The following is a 17,148-nucleotide window of genomic DNA, read 5'->3' as shown; positions in this document are numbered from 1 at the left end:
TTTTCAGTACTTTCAGTCTTTTAAACAATGGCAAACCAGGTTATGTTATTCTTCTAAGCCACTGTTTCTCAACCTTGGCAACTTTAAGATGCACGGACTTCAACTCCCAGAATTTCCCAGCCAGCATGGGACTTGAAGTCCACACATCTTAAAGCTGCCCAGGTTGAGAAACGCTGTTCTAAGCCATAAGTCATAAAAGAGTAGCCAAGGATGACACAAACTGAGCTTAGCATGTTACGCGAAACTGACCAAAACATGTGTGTAAATGTTACATGACTGATCATTCAGAGGGGCAAATGAGATCATATAGGTTGAGGCATGCAACATCTGAAGCCAGGATTGCTTCAATCATAGCTTGTTGAATAGAATACTTGGATGGGTTCATACTACATGCTGAAACACAATTCAAGGTTTCTAAGCCACATTAGCTGAGTTTCTAGAATGCACTAAATCAAATTTTAAAAAACCACATGGTGACTTTGGTGTGGTTTACAAGGCCAGCATCAAGCTGTGTTGGAGAACCACCAGTGGTCAGCAAGGGCCACGTGGGAAGGAGGCTATTGAGAGGGGGCCGCCCACTGAGCAGGCCTTCTCCAGCGCCCTAGCAGTCCAGGACTAATCCAGGAGTATCATATGCATTTCCTGGACATTATGGATTCTGCTTCAGAAACTGGAAGAGGGAGGAGGAGGAACGGGGAGGATGCAGTCCTTCTGAGAGATGAGCCACGGAAGCAGCTTCTCGGTCTGGGCGCCCAAACCAGGGCAAGCCCAGGGAGGGTTCGCATCCCAAAACTGGGTTGCACCCCTCCCTCCCTCCCTCCCTCCCTCCCTTCCAGAGGCCTTCAGGTGGGACTTTTCAGACAGAGGGCCCTCTTCTTCCAGCTTCGTTAACTCAATGGATAATGCAAGAGATCCGTCCCGTCCGGGGGGCTGCCTGGACCCACCCTCTGGGTGCAAGCCCCCAGAACGGTCCTGACGCCTCTGGTCAGGCCGAATGCCCACACGCCCCCGAGGGCGCAGCCTCGCCCCGCCCACTGTGCCGTAGGTAACTCGGCCCGATGGGAACCCGAGTCAGCCCTTCAGGGAAGGCCGTGCCCCCCCCCCGGAGGCTGCCTGGTCTGGCAGGGTGGCAGCCGGCAGCAAAGCCAGCTCTGGCGGAAGCAGATGGAAACAAACATTTATTTCTATGGAAACGCCAGAGAGGCCGAGGCGGTGGGCGAGGGGTGGGCTTTGTTCGGTCTGCTGCAGAGTCCGTGGGGATGTCGGGGCCGGGCCTTTCACGGGCTGGCAGGGGGGCCAGGGCTGAGCCGAGGAGCGGACGGGACAGTTTGGGCCCTGCCGAAGGCCAGCGGAAGGCACAAGGGGACGTCTCGACGCCCCACGGCTTGTTGGCTTCGGCTCCGTCACTGTAGATCAGCTTTGCGCAGCAAGCTAAGCCGTAACCCAGGGTTTACCAACACGCCACCATCGCAAAGAGGATGTTGGCATCGCACGTCCCAGGAACCCGAGGAAAGGGGCCAGACTGGGCCCAACCTCGGCAGGAGGGTTTGGCAAGGTGAAGGCTCGGGCTTTTGTGGACCGCGGTGTGATGTGCGCGTGTGTGCACGCTTGTGATTGCAGAGAGGAGACAGCACGTAGCGAGCAGGCGTGGGAGAGGCACAGGGTGCGCACGGGTGAGGAGGGCGCCCTCAGATTGGGGAGCTGATGGGCTCCCTGGCCGGGATGACCCCCGTGCCAGGCAGGACCAAAATGGAGCTGGTGGATTCTGGTTCAGTGCTGCCTTGTCGCGTTACGCCACGATGGGGTTGCTCTGGGTCACCCCAGCAATCAACGCGGCAGTTGCTTCCATCGAGGGGTTGTGGGAGCCGGAAGAGGATGCGGCGCCTCGGCCTCAAATCCTCGGGCGGGCAACAAATCCGGTTCTTCCAGGAAAGCCTTTCTGATGCCCGCGCCAAGGTTGCAGGGGTTCCCCCAGTGAAGGCAGCGCTGGGCATCCATCCGCTTTGGGCAGCCCCGGTCACTTGGGGAGGGCCGGAACGATGGAGCCTTTCTCTGGCTCGGGCCGAGAGGGGCTCCTTTCCTCTCGGAGGCGGGGGAGGCCTGCCCCCCCGCTGAATGAGCCCAGGTGGCATCTGCCCCCCCCCCGTCGCTTAATCTTGCTGGGTTGGGCTGGGTGGCCTGAAGTGAGATTCCCCTTCTGGGATTCCCAGAATCGATCCTTGGTCCTGAATGGCCATAAACACCTATTCACCCTTGCAGCTGGAAAACGGTGCCCCCAGATCAGTCCGTCTGGGGGGGTTAGTCCCTGCCGGACCACGCTGCCCCTTCGTCTTGAGCAGGAGAGCCGTTGCGCGATGGCGATGGATTCCTCCGCCTTTTGCCCTCCACGCCACCGTCTCGCCCCTTTGGACCGTTAAAAGGCCACCAATGTTTCCACCACTCCGAAATGGGCCGAGGCTGCGTCTTGCCACCCTCCTTGGTTGGGAGAAACACTAATTAAAAGAGGACAGGCTTTTCATACACAAGACACATACACACTTCCAGCTGATCGGCTGCTGCTCTTTGGTCTGTTTGGCGTCAGTCCAGCCGGGGGCATCACATCAGTCGGGCAAATGGGCGCTGAGTCCTCAATCCCCACCGGCCAAGCCGGGACAGACCGATGGGGATCCTTTCTTTGCGCACGTCAGCAGCGCTTCGGTCTGGGTTTATACTGATCTTTGAAAGGGAGCCTGCCCCGATGGCTATGAGCGGCCTCCACAATTTAGGGAGCTTTTGAGGGGGTAAGAGAGGCTGCGCAGAGTAATGTTGGGGGGGGACAAAGTGAGATAAAAGTGGGTGCAGCAAATGGGTGGGGAAAGAAAGGGCATCCGTGGCAGAAAAGATCTTCAGGCCCGTTTCAGGAAATGATTTGAGTTGGGGTCCAATTCCAGATGCAATTATTTATTCATTTTTTTTAAAAAAACTCATTTTTATAAAAATTGTATGCTGCTTTTCCCAGGTGGCTTAGGGCACACTCAAATGGCAATTTAAGGTTTTTTTAAAAAAATTAAAACACCGGTTAAAAAGCAGCAGCATATAAATGAGAATAACAATTACGCCAACATTGGCTTCAGAAAGTTTCACTGCAATCTTTAATATGTTTCGTACTGATATATTCAGGCCTGGGATGCAGAGCCTTAACTAAAGCCTGCAGGGGCTTCAACCAGCCTTTCCTCAACACGCTTAATGTCCTTTATTCCTGACCAGCACATCCAGGGGGTCAAAATGAGGAAAATAGATGTGGGGATGTAGGAATGGGAGAACACAGGGCAGCGTTCCCCAGTCTGGAATTCCCAAGTGTGTCCCCAGATGGACTGCTTTTGTACTTCGAAATGTGCCTGGTTGTGTCAAAGTGTGTCTGTCTTTTGGCACTACTTACTGCTTCTTTAGAACGGCCTCCAAGGACCGCCCCAGAAATCCTGCGTGGCAGCAGTCCATCCCTGATGTCATCAGAGGAGGGGCCGCTGTGGCCTGGCCCCAGGGGCCCTCCTAAAGGCCTTCAGATCAGGAGATGGAAACGCTCAGTTCTCCCCAGGAGCGAGGAATGCCAGCACCCTCCGCCTCCCGTTGCGGTTTTCTCTCTTAGAGCCGCCTGCGAGTGGGAACACTTTGCAAGACTTTGCTCTCATTGTACGTAGCCGTGTCAGCTCTCGGAGCCGTGTGCGGCTGCCATTGGATCCCCAGCAAATATTTTGAAGGCATAAAACATAATCCCCTAATGTGAGCTGTGTTAGCTTTGGCACGGGAGCCAGCGGGGAGGGGAGGGGGAGACTCATTATGTCCTCGGAGGGGGGGAGAGCGATGCCAACGGGTGAATCCATTAAGCTGCTCTCAGGAGTCGCAGAGCCGCTCGCTCGGAGGCTGGCTGCGCAGAGCTGCAGCGCAGACACAAAGCCGGCCGTGGGAGCATGAAGGAAGCGGGGGGGCAGGAAAGGGCCCTGCTGGATCCGGTCAGGGGGCCCCTTGTCCCAGCCTGGCTGGGATTTTATTTATTTATTTATTTTTTACGTGCCACGCAGGAAAAGAGGGCATTTCCCGCCTCCCTGTCCTGATTCGTGTCAAGGAAAGAGAATTGGCTTTCAGGGGAAGAGGCGCGGGCGGCGCGATGGTCTTGCCCTGATTTAGGGATGAGCGGCCAGGAGGCAGAGGAAGGAATTTCCCCTCAGCTCCCCAGCCCACAAACCTGGTTTAGCTTCCAGAGAAGTCCAGCAACACACACACACGCTCACACACACACACACACACACACAGGCAGGAGGGGAAGACCTCCCAAGCCCGAAAGACTTCCTCGGGGCCCCCTCCCCTCCCCTCCCCTCCCAATGGAGGAAGGCACCTTCTCTCGCAAATGCCCAGGTGGGGCCCACAGATCTGAGGTCGCCCATAATTGTCGGCTTTCGCCCAGGAGCCCCACCGGAAATCCCAGGCCAGAGCGAGAAGGCGCATCTCTCCCCTCCCAATCTCAGTCCTGAGGGATCGGCCGGAAAGCCCGCGTGGGTCTCCGGGGCCCGGGGCCCGACACCTCGTCTGAAAGACTTTGGTGGTGGGCAAAGGCTTCCGGCAGCCTCGGCGCGGGCACGGGAGTGGATCGGTCACTGGTGGCAGGCGTGGGCTTGGCAGCCCAAGAGAGGAGGCTAGGAAAGTACGGGTGACGTTGCTGGAGATACAAGGGCAGATAGATGGGTCGTTTTGCCCCGAGGGAAAGGCCTGGCCGGGCTGAAGGAAACCGCCTCCTTGTGGGCTGGCGGCTGCCCCAGCCCTGCCTGAATTCTGGCCATGCGCCCTCTGAAACCCTGGACACCAACCCCGAAGGATGCTGATGCGCCGACCAGCTTAGGAGTGGCACGTAAAGCCAGTCAGTGGTGGCTTACTGAAAACGTGGCTGGCTAAATTGTGGCCGAACGGGGTGCCATTTCCACATTCTAGAGTCAGTGCCGGATTCCCGTGCCCGTCTCCGAGCACTGCCAAACGGAAACAGCTTTGCATGTCCTGAGCGGAGAGAAGGGGCAGAGAGTCCTTTGGGGCAACCAACGTCCCTTCCGAAGCGCTCCCTCGGATCCGGCCCCCTCCTCCCGAGCGGGGAGGGGAAGCAGAGCCGGGTCACTCCTGCGTGCGGGGAAGAGGAGGTCCCCGGTCTCCAGCGCGCCTCGAGAGATGGGAAGATGGCCGTTGTCAGGGTAACCGCAGGTATTTCTTTCAGCCTTCGCCGAGCAGATAGACGGGCAAAGCTCTGAGTCACCACCGCTTCGCCAGAGAGGCAAGGGGCGGTCCCGGCTTCGGTGGGCAGGGGAGGCCGGCCGAACGCGGTGGCTCGCCCGTGGCCTCGTCTTTCCCCCAAGGGCGGCTTGAGCGAGGCAGAGGCAGCGGCTGGTCATCCAGGCAGAGTTGGGGGCCAGCCATGGGCTCCCCCAAGGCTTGGCCACGAGATGGGATGCTGGCAAGAACACAGGGGGGAGGCTGCCCCCAGAAGTCTAATGCTGCTCAGTGCTAGCTCCAAGCTGGCCAACCTCTGTGACCCGCCTTGGCTGATGGCAGCCAGAGCAAAGAAAGGTTGCGGCCGGTTCCTCCTCGGAGGGCTGCCCGGGGAGTTGCAGGGCTGCGCGCTAGACCGGGTGGGGTGTTGGTCTCGTCCTCTAACGGGGGGGGGGGGCAGCACGCCTGGCCCTCTTACTGAGTTAACCCCTTTCTTGGTTCACCCACAACTTTGAACCCGCAGCTAGCCCCGAGGAAGCTGAGCGAATCCGGCGCAAGACGGCGCCATCCCAGAGCCCGAGGACCGGATCCCCAATCGCTTCTGGAATGTTCTCTCCCACCCTTAACTCTCCGTTTAACGCAGAAGAAATGGCTTTCGGTGGTTTGCCCCATAAGAAGGAAAAAGGGTGCTCCTGAGAGGGGACCCCGGAGGGAGGGTTCTGCCAACCCCCACAGGAAGATCCCAGGAGGGGGGCTCTCGTCCAGCGAAGGAGCACTGTGGGGGTGCAGAATTGAAGTCAACTCTGCACGTCCTTGGCACCAGCCCGCGGTTGATGTTAAGAGAGGGCGGAGGGCGCAGGCCAGACACTGGGGCAGAGCTGCGTTTCCCCTGCCCATCTGAGGTTGGCCTGAAAGGCGATGAGCTGTGGTACTATTTCCAATCGGGGCGGGGGGCACGGGGGGCTTTTCCAGGCTTCCTCGCCTCCCAGATGGGGACGGGGCACCGGAGACAGAAACAGCAGCAGCTCCCGCTGAAAAAAGTTCAGATCCATCCGGAGCAATTAAAGGCTTGAGGGTCAATTAGTTTGCTGATGGGGTTTATGGATATAAATCATCCCACTGTCTGTAGAGCAGGCACAGACCTCAGAAGTCCAGGAGCGCAGGAGGGAGATCAGCAGCAGCAGCAGCAGCACCGAGGGTGATGGAGATTGCAGAAGACCTCCAGCTCTCTCTCAAGGGCCAATAAAATACTGAGAAGGGTGTGCCATCACTGGGTTTGGCGTGGCGGGTTTGCGCTAACAGTTTATCTCTCGGCCTCAGTATTCCCATCTGTCAAATGGGCAGTTTTGATCCCTGCTCTGGGTCTTTGTTCCAATTTGGTGGGCAGTTCAAGGGGAGTGTCTTGGAGCCCCTGATCTCCTCCAGTTCCTGGGGGGCAACAGTGATGACGATAAGGCCCTGCCTCGCCGGCCTGGTTGCTCCAGGCTGTTAATGATGGCTGGTCGTGGTAGTTGTGTGTGACCTCAGGGCCAAAGGTGGTTTGTTCTCCCCCCGGCCCTCTATTTCCAAAGGGCTTCCGTCCTTGGTCCCGGTTCTTGGAGTCCATGAGAATTTATCCTGGGGATGCTTTCCAGGGTGGGAGCTGCTGCTGGGGGAGGGGGCTCCGCTGCACATCTTCCTGCCCCTCCTGTCTGCCCACGTCCCCTGCCAAGACAAGCCCCACAACTAAGCGTGGGCCCAGTGGCCTCCTGGAGTCTGTCTTTGCGGTGGAGCGGAAGAGGGTGGGCGCCATTAGCCTCCTCGGCCACAACCATCCTGCTCCGAATTGCACCCAAATTCTGGTGTCTCAAAGCGAATTCTCTTTCATTGGACTGAATGAGAACTGCTGGGAAAATGCACGTGTGGAAACGTGTGTTTCTCTCTTTCCTGTTGTCCCTGAGCCTCCCTTTTTCCCCTCTCGCCTCCGGAGTGTGGGGTTGGGTGGCAGGTTCCTTGCCTCTTTTTTTTAAAATCTGCCTAAAATTGGAAAACAGGCCAATGAGCCAAGGTGAATGATTTGATTTGTGATCAAAAAGACGACGGGACAGTGTCGTGATGCAGAGGAAGCTTGGCTGGAGGTTCTCGTAAGTCTTGCGGCAGAGGCGGCAGGCGCTAATGGAAAGGGGGCTTTTGGTGGGGAGAAGCGCAGTTCAGAACTGGGGAAATTGAGATAATTGGCAATCGCCTATCACAGACCCGGCGAAGGCAGCGTTCCTCCGGGGCGGGAGCCCTCGATCGGGGCTGTGGGCTGCACGAGGGTCCCGTCAGAGTCGTAATGGCTTTCTGTACATTTTGGCCTGTGGCTATCCTTGGACCGTTGCCTCGCGGTCCGTTCACTGGGCTTCTGGAAAAGCTCTCGCGGAGCTGAAGAAGCGACAGGAAAGGGCAGGCAGGGTTGCCCTGGCGCTAGGAGAGCAACCTTGGCGCCTCTGGGGCTTTGGACGAGGCGGCGCGGGAGAGGCCCGTCACATCATGCACACCGTGGGCTCTCTGCCTGCCTTTGGAAGGCATGGGGAAAGGGCACCGGCCCTGCCAATCGCCGGTCAGGAATATGGACCTGATTTATCATCGGCATTTTAAGCAATTAGTTGATTGATAAATTACCTCTAAATGCATCTTCTACCTATTGCCCACAGACTGGGGAAGGAAAGTTGATCCGGCCATGTATGTATGTATGTATGTATGTATGTATGTATGAATAAATTAAAAAAAAAAACACATCAACATTTCCTCGCCCCGTTTCATCCCAATTCCGGAGGCTCCCCCAAAGTCGGGCCTGTTTGCTTCATTGCCAAACGCATTAATTTCCTCTTACCTCTTCAGCGAGGGACTTGGAGCCACGGCGCACTTCCACGCAGCCCCTGCGTGAGAAACAAGGAGTTCACCAAACATGCGTGAAACCAACTCATTCATTAGAGCTTTTAGGACGCGTGTCCGCCACGGCCACCTCCCTTCTGTTCCACGGGGGCGTGTTGGTGCTTCTTTCCTGCAGACTCGGATCTGCTGTAAAAGTGGTCAGGTCAGGCCTCGTTTGACTTCTGTAAGGGCAGGTCCCTCCTTTTCCGGCCCCTTCTCCAAACGTAACGGTCAAGCTTGGGTGCCACTGTGGGGGGTTAGGTGCAAGATGTTGTTGTTAGGCTTAAAGAGGGCAGAGCCTCTTTTGAGGTGAGCTCACGGCGAGGACGTCTTGATCCGTTGTTCCACCCAGCACACCCCTTGCTGGCTCCAGAAAGTGGAAGGGACTCACGCCCCAGAGCTTCCCATCGCTCTTACAAGTGTGCCTAGAACTGATATTCTTGCCTTACACGCGCAGGACTAGAAATCTTGCTAGATTTGCTTCTGAGTAGCTGTTCAGATCTATTCCCCAGTCCGTGGCACCCATTTTCAGGTGCTGGGCCGTCCGTTCACTTTTACAGCATGTGTCCGTAAACATTTCCTGCTTGACGCAGATATCTTCAGCCCAGAATGACCAACTCAGGGGCACGCTGGCATTAAAAGCACTCTGTTTTGAATGCTGTTTTTTTGAAATGAATGCCATGTAGTACACACTGTTCCACAAGGAACAACAGCAGACTTTGCCATCCATGTCAGTCTGGCATAACTTGCATGGATCAAAGCATGTCGTTTAAAAATCAGTTTATTTCCTTACTTTCAGGTGAACACTTATAAAATGTTCTTGCAAAGTATTTGCTCCTTGAGAAGCGTTCTGCCTCTTGAAAAAAACACAAAAAATGTACCCATTTGCCCCCTAAATGTGGCACAAGGTATTGCCAGGTATGCTATACACCCTGTCCTGAGAGTAAACCCACTGCAGAGATGGGACTTACTTCTGAGGAGATGCGGATCGCGTGATTCAAAGCAGGCGGTTAAGCAGCTGAAATGGACGGGTGTCGCCAGCCTTAGGCTAAATATCACATTAGGATTTGGGGCTTTTATCAGTAGAAATGCCAAAATTCGTTTGCCTTCGACTATTCAAACGGCCTCTTCTGAGCCCTTAGACTTTTGTGTGTTTTCTTTCATGCAACAGAGCAAAACTTAATAATACGAGGCAAAAACACAAAAAGCCCCGCGGCCTTGAGACGAGTTATGAAATCATTAAGATTTCATGGAATAAGCGCAGGAATCCGGTACGAGGAGGCCGGGAGGAGGGAGGGGAGACCCGCTCGGGAAGCGACTGCAGGGTGGAGGCGGGCTGAGCAAGATGGCCTTGTGTGTCGGTTGGCGCAGGCGGGAGCTCAGAGGGGGGGTGAACCCGAGCAGCCCCCGCCTTGAGGCCAGCGGCATTCGCACCGTCTCCCGAAGCTGCTGGCTGTTCCGCAGGCAGGGCAGGAGGCAGCCAGCCCTGGTGGACTCAAGCGGGCCGGGCCAGGTTTCTGCGCCTTCCGGCCGGGGCAAGGACAGGGCACTGCTCTGCCCTGGGTGAACGACGCCGGGCACCCGGATGGGGAGTGGGGCTGGGCCCACGCAGCAGCTTTGTGGGCAAGACTTTCGAGGAGATCCTTGCAAAAAGGCTCCAGAGGCTGCTCTAAACGGCTTCCTATTGATTTTTCCGCCCGGATACTTTATCACTCCTTGTTACCTTTAAAAAGCCGTAGGCTGTAATCAGCGAGCGGGACCAGGAGGGTTTATTCCCAGCCCCTTCCAGGCGTGCTTCACGACGGTCAGGGCAAAAAGGGCAGGGTTTCCAGAGGAAGTCGCAAGGCAGTTGCAGCATGGCTCAGGAAGGTCAAACCTGGTTGGTCCATGGACAGGAGACCACTAGGAGATCCCAGAGCCATGGGGAAATGGAAAAGCCTGTATTGTTGCCGAGAACCCTCTGTAGCAGGGTCTCTTCACCTTTTTTCTCTGAGGGCCCCTTCCCATTTTTAAAAATTATGGAGGACCCCCAAAAAGCATTTGTTTGCATGGGTTATATTTACCCTATTAAAAATTAAAATTGACACATTGACATAGTGCCACTACCGCTTCTCACAATTGTTTGATGGTGGGATTTCAGTATTGTATTATTTTTCAACCTAGGCTGACACATAATTTTGATTTCGCGGACTGCTGAGAGCTGAAGCCCACCTGTCTTAAAGCGGCCAGGCTGAGAAACCCTGGTTTAGGGCCTGTCCCTCCTGTGCAGCCACCCGGGCTTCCTGGGCTGCTATACCAAGAGCCTCATTTCCTTGCCGGCGCTTGCAGGGCTGACCTCAGATTAGGGCCATCCGTGGTTTTCACCGGTTTAATGAGGCCCAAGGCTGGCACAAGGTGAGACCCCCACGATCTGTGTTGGGGGAGGCAACACAGGCTGGTGACATCTGGAGGGGTGGGGGGTCTGGGAGCTCCCCCGGTTAAAAGATGCCAGGGAGAGCCCCCAGAATGATCCGGGAGAATGGCATCAGGCTTGGCATCTCTGGAGGGCGCTCTGTCCCTGCGAGTGATCTTGCCAGGCAGGCCTCAGCCAGGGCGTTCCCCCTGGCGTCCCAGGGGCATGGGGGCAGTTGAGTAGTGCCACCTTTCTTGGACTGTACAAACGTTTGTGCTTCCTTCTCCCCCCAAGAAAAGAGTCACTCAGACTGGCACAAGACAGAGAAACGGGCGGGTGGATAAAAATTACAATAATCCGCTCCTAGAAGGGGACGGATTAAGGCGGTGGACCCGTACGCCAGCATCTTGAGTGTTTCGGTGGCAGGCTGAGGGCCGACTCTCTTAAATAGGCAGAGCTGGGACAAAACCTGAACTTGATGTATTTTCATTTAATCTCAATGTAAGCTTAATTAAAATGGAATTAGCCAGTTAACGTGATTACTCCCCCGTGCCCTGATAATTTTCACTCTTCTATCACATTAAGCACGGCAGTTTGTGGCAACCTTGGTGGGGCTGCACGCACTAACTCAGGAGGGGGCCCCAGGGATCACCCCCGCCTAGACCCACCTAGCCAGCGAGGAAGGGGGGGTGGGGCCGGCTGCGCCCAACAGCAAAGACCGAGCGAAAACCGGGCCACGCAGCGTCCCCCCATTTTACCGTGTTGTGTGACGCGGACCGTCACGTGAGCCACGACGGATTGTTCATTCGGGTGTCGGACGTTACAGGAACAGACTTTGCTTGCACAGCATGGTCAGCTTTTTGTGTTGGTGCAAGGCGTGCAGCCAGGAAAACAATTGAACGGGCTGCATTTGTGCAAAGCGCGCACAACTTAGTTAAGGCAAAACCCCAATCTTTGCACATTACACCCATGCAGCCAGTAGGTCTTTCCTGACCTGGTTAAGTGTGTTGTGTGAATACAGCCAAACTGCATTTTCCTGACCCAGGTTTAGAGTTCGTGTGAACCCAGCCTAAAAGTAGCCCTTCCACAGGCAAAAGAGCCGCAGAGGGACACAGCCCTGTTAAACTGAGCCCGCTGTGGTTTATCCGGACCGGATAAGCAAAGGACGATTTATGGGCCGCGGGTGGACGCCGTTGTTACTCGAGAATCGTCTTCAGAACGAGTTTCAGAAAATGCACCTCAGGGTTACACTGGACTGGGTCTCCCGTGATGCTGGCTGATAGCATCAGGTTATTTCTGTGGTGCCCCTGCTAAGCAAAGGGGGGCATTTTTCTGGCCCCTGCAAACAGACCCTGCTAAAAGTCAGGGATCTTCTGAACAGGAGTTCACCTTCAACGAAGGAGGGGAGGATTCTTAGCAGCAGCTCTTCCTCTTCATCACAGAACTTCTAAGAAAAAGAACAGGGAACCACCCAGCTACCCGATGTTGGGATTTTGCTGCAAAACATTGATTTGCCCTTTGCAAGCTGGCTGCTGCAAATGCCAAACGTTTACGGTATGAATTATGATGATTAATTATAGTAGGATTAAGATTGTTGGAGTTCATTACAGAAATGCAGGATTTTTTATGTAACAATTTTATTAAAGATTACATTGTACAGGTAAAATACAAAGTATAAAAAGTAAAAAAGTAAAAATAAAAAGTGCAAAGAAAAAAGTTAAAAAGAGAAAGCAAGAAAAGAAGTAACTTCTCCCTCCCTCCCGGCAAGAATAAACAACTTTATCACCATCCCTTCAAATACAACAATCTCTTCATCCCATATCTCACCTCATTCTCTGTAAACAAATCCTTAAAATCTCATTATTCATCCTAAGTCCATTAAGGGTTACCAGAAACAGCAGCCTATTTATTATACACTTGATCTAATAAACCCACTCGAATTCCTTCCTCCGTTTATATCTCATAGAAACGCAGGTTTCATTCGTCCAGCGTACAGAAACTCAGGGGTGTGGATTAACTGAGTGGGGTCAGGTATCTGTCACACGAAGCCACAGTGGGCTTGTTTAGGCGTGAAAACTCACCTACGGGGCCTTGCATTTTCAGCTAGCTCACCGCGGCACCTTTTGTAAGCCATGCTTCAGTAGACTGATTACAATCTTTGGGTGCTGTGTTTCGCTGTGACTTTGCATGATGTGTGAATCCAACCTCGGTACCTGTTGAATTGTGGCTTGCATTTCCGTTTTTACTGCGGTGAGGTCCCTGTTGCCACATTTTATTCTTTTTTCACCTGCCGTCTGTGCAGCCTCAGGGTGTGGAGAAACCTAGTCCGAATGTCTTGAATGAATCCCCTGTTTTGATCTGATTGTGCTCCAGAAGCAGGAGGATAAATGCTTGGAGGGCAGGTCGAGGGTCGAAGACCTTGGGGTGAGGCAGCAGGCCACCAGGTCCCAGCCGCAAAGGAGGGACGGGGGCATCGCGGGTCCATCTGCTTGGCGACTGAGAGAACAAAACAGTGGGCCAAGGTGGGCGTTGGCCCAATCCAGCAAGGCCATTCTCACATTTTCTTTCCCCTGAAGTTGCAGCAGGAACTACTACATCTATAGCCAGAGACCCCTTAGCAGCCTTCTTCTGGAGGGCGGAAAGGGGCCTCCCCATTAGCTTCGTCCCAAAACCAAAAGCCTCCAAGGTCTTAATTTCAAGACTGAATGAGGCCCCTTTAATTTCAGTCAAGCCAAGCCTGTGTGCAACCCAGCCCTTGTGTTGTGTGAACTGTGGTTTGTAAACCTGGTGGATGGCCCAGCGGGTGACACCCACCCAGCTGCTATGGTGTATTCAATAAACGGTGGTTATTTGCAAGGCAGCTTGGTTCTGGAAACGTAAGACTTGGTTTAGTGCGTGGTGAGAACGGCAAGCGCCGTGCTTTGCCAGCCACGGTCAACGTGAACTCAGCCAGCTGGAGCTCCTCAGCGCACCATGGTTTAGCATACCTGTGATCAGGCGGGCCCTCTCTGGACACGGCCCCCCCGGAAATTCTCGGGCTGTCCCACTGGCGAGCAGAGCCCTCTTCCGCGCAGCCAAGGCTGGCCGTGTTTGCAGGGGCTTTTCCCGCACACGGACGCGCCCGCTTGCGGGGTCTCTCCTGCGCCAGCGGGGACGATCCTTGGGAATGGCCGCGGCTTCCGCGCTTCGTGCTCGTCGCGGCTCCCCGCCCCAGCTCCGGAGGGGCCGAGAGGCGCCGAGCCCCGGCCCGGCCCGGCCGCGCTCTGGCTCCAGCGCCTCTTCCCAGGCTTGCGTCCCCGCAGCTCCGGGCGCCGCGGCGGCGGCGGCGGCGGCGGGCGCCGCGGGCGGCTGTGCCGAGCCCTGGCGAAGCGCTGAGCCCGACCCCGGCCAGCCCCTGCTTCGAGGGCCGCTCCCGCCGCGGGCGCGCCGGGCCCCGCTCCGCCTCCTTGGGCGGCAGCGCGGCGCGGAGCCGAGCCGGTGAGGGTTCTCCGCTCAGCCTCCGGGAGGCCCGCCGCGGCGCTCCGGACGGGGACGGGCTGGTCCGGGAGGCCTGCCCGCCTGCCCTCCCTGCCCTGCCCAGGCCGGAGGAGGGGCCGCGGCCGGGGAGGAGCCGGGCGGGGGCGGGGCGGCCGCCCCCCGCCCCTCCTCCGTCTCCCGCCGCCCTCCGCCCCGGCCGCGCTTCTGCCAGCTGCGCTGCCCGGCCTCGGCTGCAGCCCCAGCCGCCGGGCGTCGCGCGCCCCGGGGAGCGGCGGGCGGGCGGGCGGGCGGAGGCGCCGGGGGCCGGGCGCGCCATGCGGCTGTTGCGGCTGAGCCTCCCGCCTTGTCCCTCCCGCAGGCCAAGATCGCCGGCATGATGGAGGGGAACCAGCAGCTGGCGCTGCGCATCGACGGAGCGCTCCAGGCGGCCGGGCAGGAGGTGAGCGCCCTGCGAGCCGAGCTCGGCGCCGCCAGCCGCAGACTGGCCGAGCTCAGCGCCGACGGCCCCCCCTGCGCCGCCGAGATGGCCGCCGGCGGAGGCGCCCCGGACCCCGCGCAGCCCAGCCTCCAAGGTAAGATGCGCCGGCGGGCCGGCGAGGGAGCGCCCGTCCGGGGGGGGAGGGAGTGGGGCGGGCACGGGGGCTGCTGCGGCCCGGCTCCCCCGGAAAGTCTGCGGGATCCGGCGGCCGCCCCGGCTTTGCGTTGCTCGGGGCTGCTCCGGGCGAGCCGCGCGCGGGCCGACTCGGAATCCGGCGGCGGGGCGTCGTTCTCGGGCTGCTCCGGCCCGGTGCTTCTCCGCCGCCGGCAGGCAGGCTCGCTCGCTCGGCCAGCGGGCCTGCCCGCCTGCCCGCCCGCCTGCCTGCCTGGCGGAGCTGGGGAAGCGCTGCCCTTCCTAGCGGCTCCTTTCCCGCTAACCCGGCTGCGGCTGGCTCGAGAGGGGCAGCCGAGGGTGCGCGTGGCTCCTCCGCCAGCGCCGCGCCGCCTGGGCTTTGGGGCTGGCGGGGCCGTGGGCTCGTGGAAGAGACCCCCGGGGCGCCTCTCCCAGGTTTACTACGGCTGCAACTGTTACTGCGGGCGCCGCTGCTCGCGGGCCGGCGCTCGGGTGTGACCGCGGACTGGCGGGGCTGGCCGGGCATTTAGGCCGGGGCGCGCACGGGGGCCGTGGACTCCCCTTCTCCCGCGGGGGGCTTGCCTCCGAGCTGGCCTTAAGAGCGAGGGGCGCTTTTGGTGGACAGAAGCCCCCGAGCGGGGGTGGGAACCGTGCAGACGCGGGTTGGAGCGATGACGTCATGGGGTGCGAGGCTCTGGGTAGAAGCAGCATCTCGCTTACTTGCTGCCCCCCCCCCCAAAAGAACCACAAGCGGAGTGTTGGAGCTAAAGCGGTCAGCTTGGAAAGGAGCTGCTGGGAAAGCAGCTGAAATGATGGGAACGGATGTGAAGAATGCCCCCCTCCCAGGAATTGGGAGGAACGGCCCTCTCAATTGTGTGTGTTTTTGCTTGAAACCGAATTCCCTCTGTTGTTTATCTTTCTAGTAACAAGTCTGAATCTGCTTAGTAAATCATGTCTAATAATTCTTACTGGGATTTGTTGCGATGGGGGTGGTGGGAGGAATTGGCAGATGGAACAAGCAAAAGGATCTTGGCTGAGGGCTCTCTATGAAAGCGTTTTATTAGCATTGGGTGTTGTAAAAAATGTGTGTGGGAGAGGTGCCGGGTGCCCAAGGCAAGGAGATGCCAGTGGATCTAAGGGAAGAGGCTGAGCCCTGCGGCCCAGGAGGGGGCTCACAAACGGGATCCCCTCCCCTGCTCAGAAACCCACCAAAGGAGGCTTGTGACCACCGGCTCCTCTGAGCTGCACACGCTGCTGCTGCTGCTGCTGCTGCTGCTGCTGCTGACGACGGAAGCCCAGCATTTTGGTCTGTGCTGTAGGAGATTCGCCATCGGAAGCTCCTTGCAGGAGAGCTGGATGGTTCTTGGAGGGCCTCCTCTTTTCAGCTCCACAGCGTAGCAACATGGAGGTTGGGGTTCCCCGGCCTCTCCTCAGTGCTGATGTAGCCAGAACTGTAGTGCGAGTGAGGGTGGACCCGCTGGGAGTGTGGCTGTGGGGCAGGAAATGTGTGGCCTTCAGCCACTCAAGCCCCTGCCTCCTCCTCCTCCATTGACCATGGGCACAACTGGTAGGATGGGTGGGGTTTGCCAGCCTCTGGAAAGCAGTGGGTTTTGTGGGCGCAGCCCTACGCGGGGTGTCTCAGAAGTCAGGCCTTCCCCAAGGAGGGTGCCGACGAAGGCAATCTCGGGTAGCCACCTGTGAACCCCCCTTTGGAGCGGAGAACCCAGACACGCCCAGCCACTCCTTAAGCAGCCACAGCAGTGAGCGGCCGGTGACTCTGGGTCCCCGTGGGCGGGCCCCTACAGGAATGGTCGGATCACCCGCCGGTGCTGCTGGCTTGGGTCATCCTGGGTCAGAAAATGCGCGGGCCTTCCCCGGGGGGAGGTTCTCCAGACTGCAGATCCCATCGTGGTCCAGGGTCTCAGCACAGACCGGTCCCCACCCTTGGGGGAAGCTGTGCCCCCGGGTCGAGTTCTTCCATCCTGGGAGTGGCTGGGTTTACTGCCTTCTGGCTGGGTTCACACCTGGGGGAGACTGGCCGAAACACTGCTGCCCGGCTGGAAGGCCGGGGGGCTGCTCCGGGGCAGGGGGAGCCGGTCCCATCCTGGGGCCGCCTGATCTCCAGAGGGGGTGTGAATCAGCCCTGTTCTCGTGGGTGCCGGAGGCAGCGTGGGTGGCGAAACACCCCTGTTGGAGCACCAACCAAGAGTGCTGGCACCGGGCTCCGTGGTCGTGCAAGCCTTCCAGGGGCCGCTCTGCCGCAGTTCTTGGAGCGTGGCCCTCGGGAGAAGCCCCTCAGGGAAGGAATCTGAACCCAACTTTTCAGGAACTATCATGTTTACTTGCCGGTCTTGACCAGGAACTGAGTAGGGGGGATCATTCGACTTCAGAGAAAACCTTTGGTGGCGCTGTGGGTGACTTGGATTGGCCTCCTGCTGCGTTTTGGCTACTGCAGAGAACAGGCACCGATCTCTTACTGTTCAAAACGCCATGAGGGGCAGCTGGAGAGGGCTTTGCCGCCACAGGAAGCCCCCCACCTCCATCA

At 57.7% G+C, this 17,148-nt stretch overlaps 1 protein-coding gene across 2 annotated transcripts in view; it reads left to right on the top strand.

Annotated features, from left to right (window-relative positions):
• Positions 1-14,162: 14,162 nt before the first annotated feature.
• Positions 14,163-17,148, top strand: part of KAZN (kazrin, periplakin interacting protein) — an 80,891-nt gene continuing 77,905 nt past the window's right edge. Inside the window, exon 1 of one of the 2 annotated variants that reach the window (XM_088147660.1) lies at positions 14,163-14,565. In XM_088147660.1, coding sequence (XP_088003786.1) covers positions 14,367-14,565 — 199 coding nt within the window. In that variant the 5' untranslated portion in view covers positions 14,163-14,366. The remainder of the gene's footprint in view (positions 14,566-17,148) is intronic. The other variant, XM_088147658.1, reaches the window with a different exon arrangement.

This window comes from Python bivittatus, unplaced genomic scaffold (assembly GCF_059951505.1).
Source record: "Python bivittatus isolate LINGU-HERP-01145 unplaced genomic scaffold, Pbiv_v1 ctg000510_np1212, whole genome shotgun sequence".
Classification (NCBI taxonomy): domain Eukaryota; kingdom Metazoa; phylum Chordata; class Lepidosauria; order Squamata; family Pythonidae; genus Python; species Python bivittatus.
Note: the sequence above shows the minus strand (reverse complement) of the source record. Positions and strands in the feature narration are given on the sequence as shown.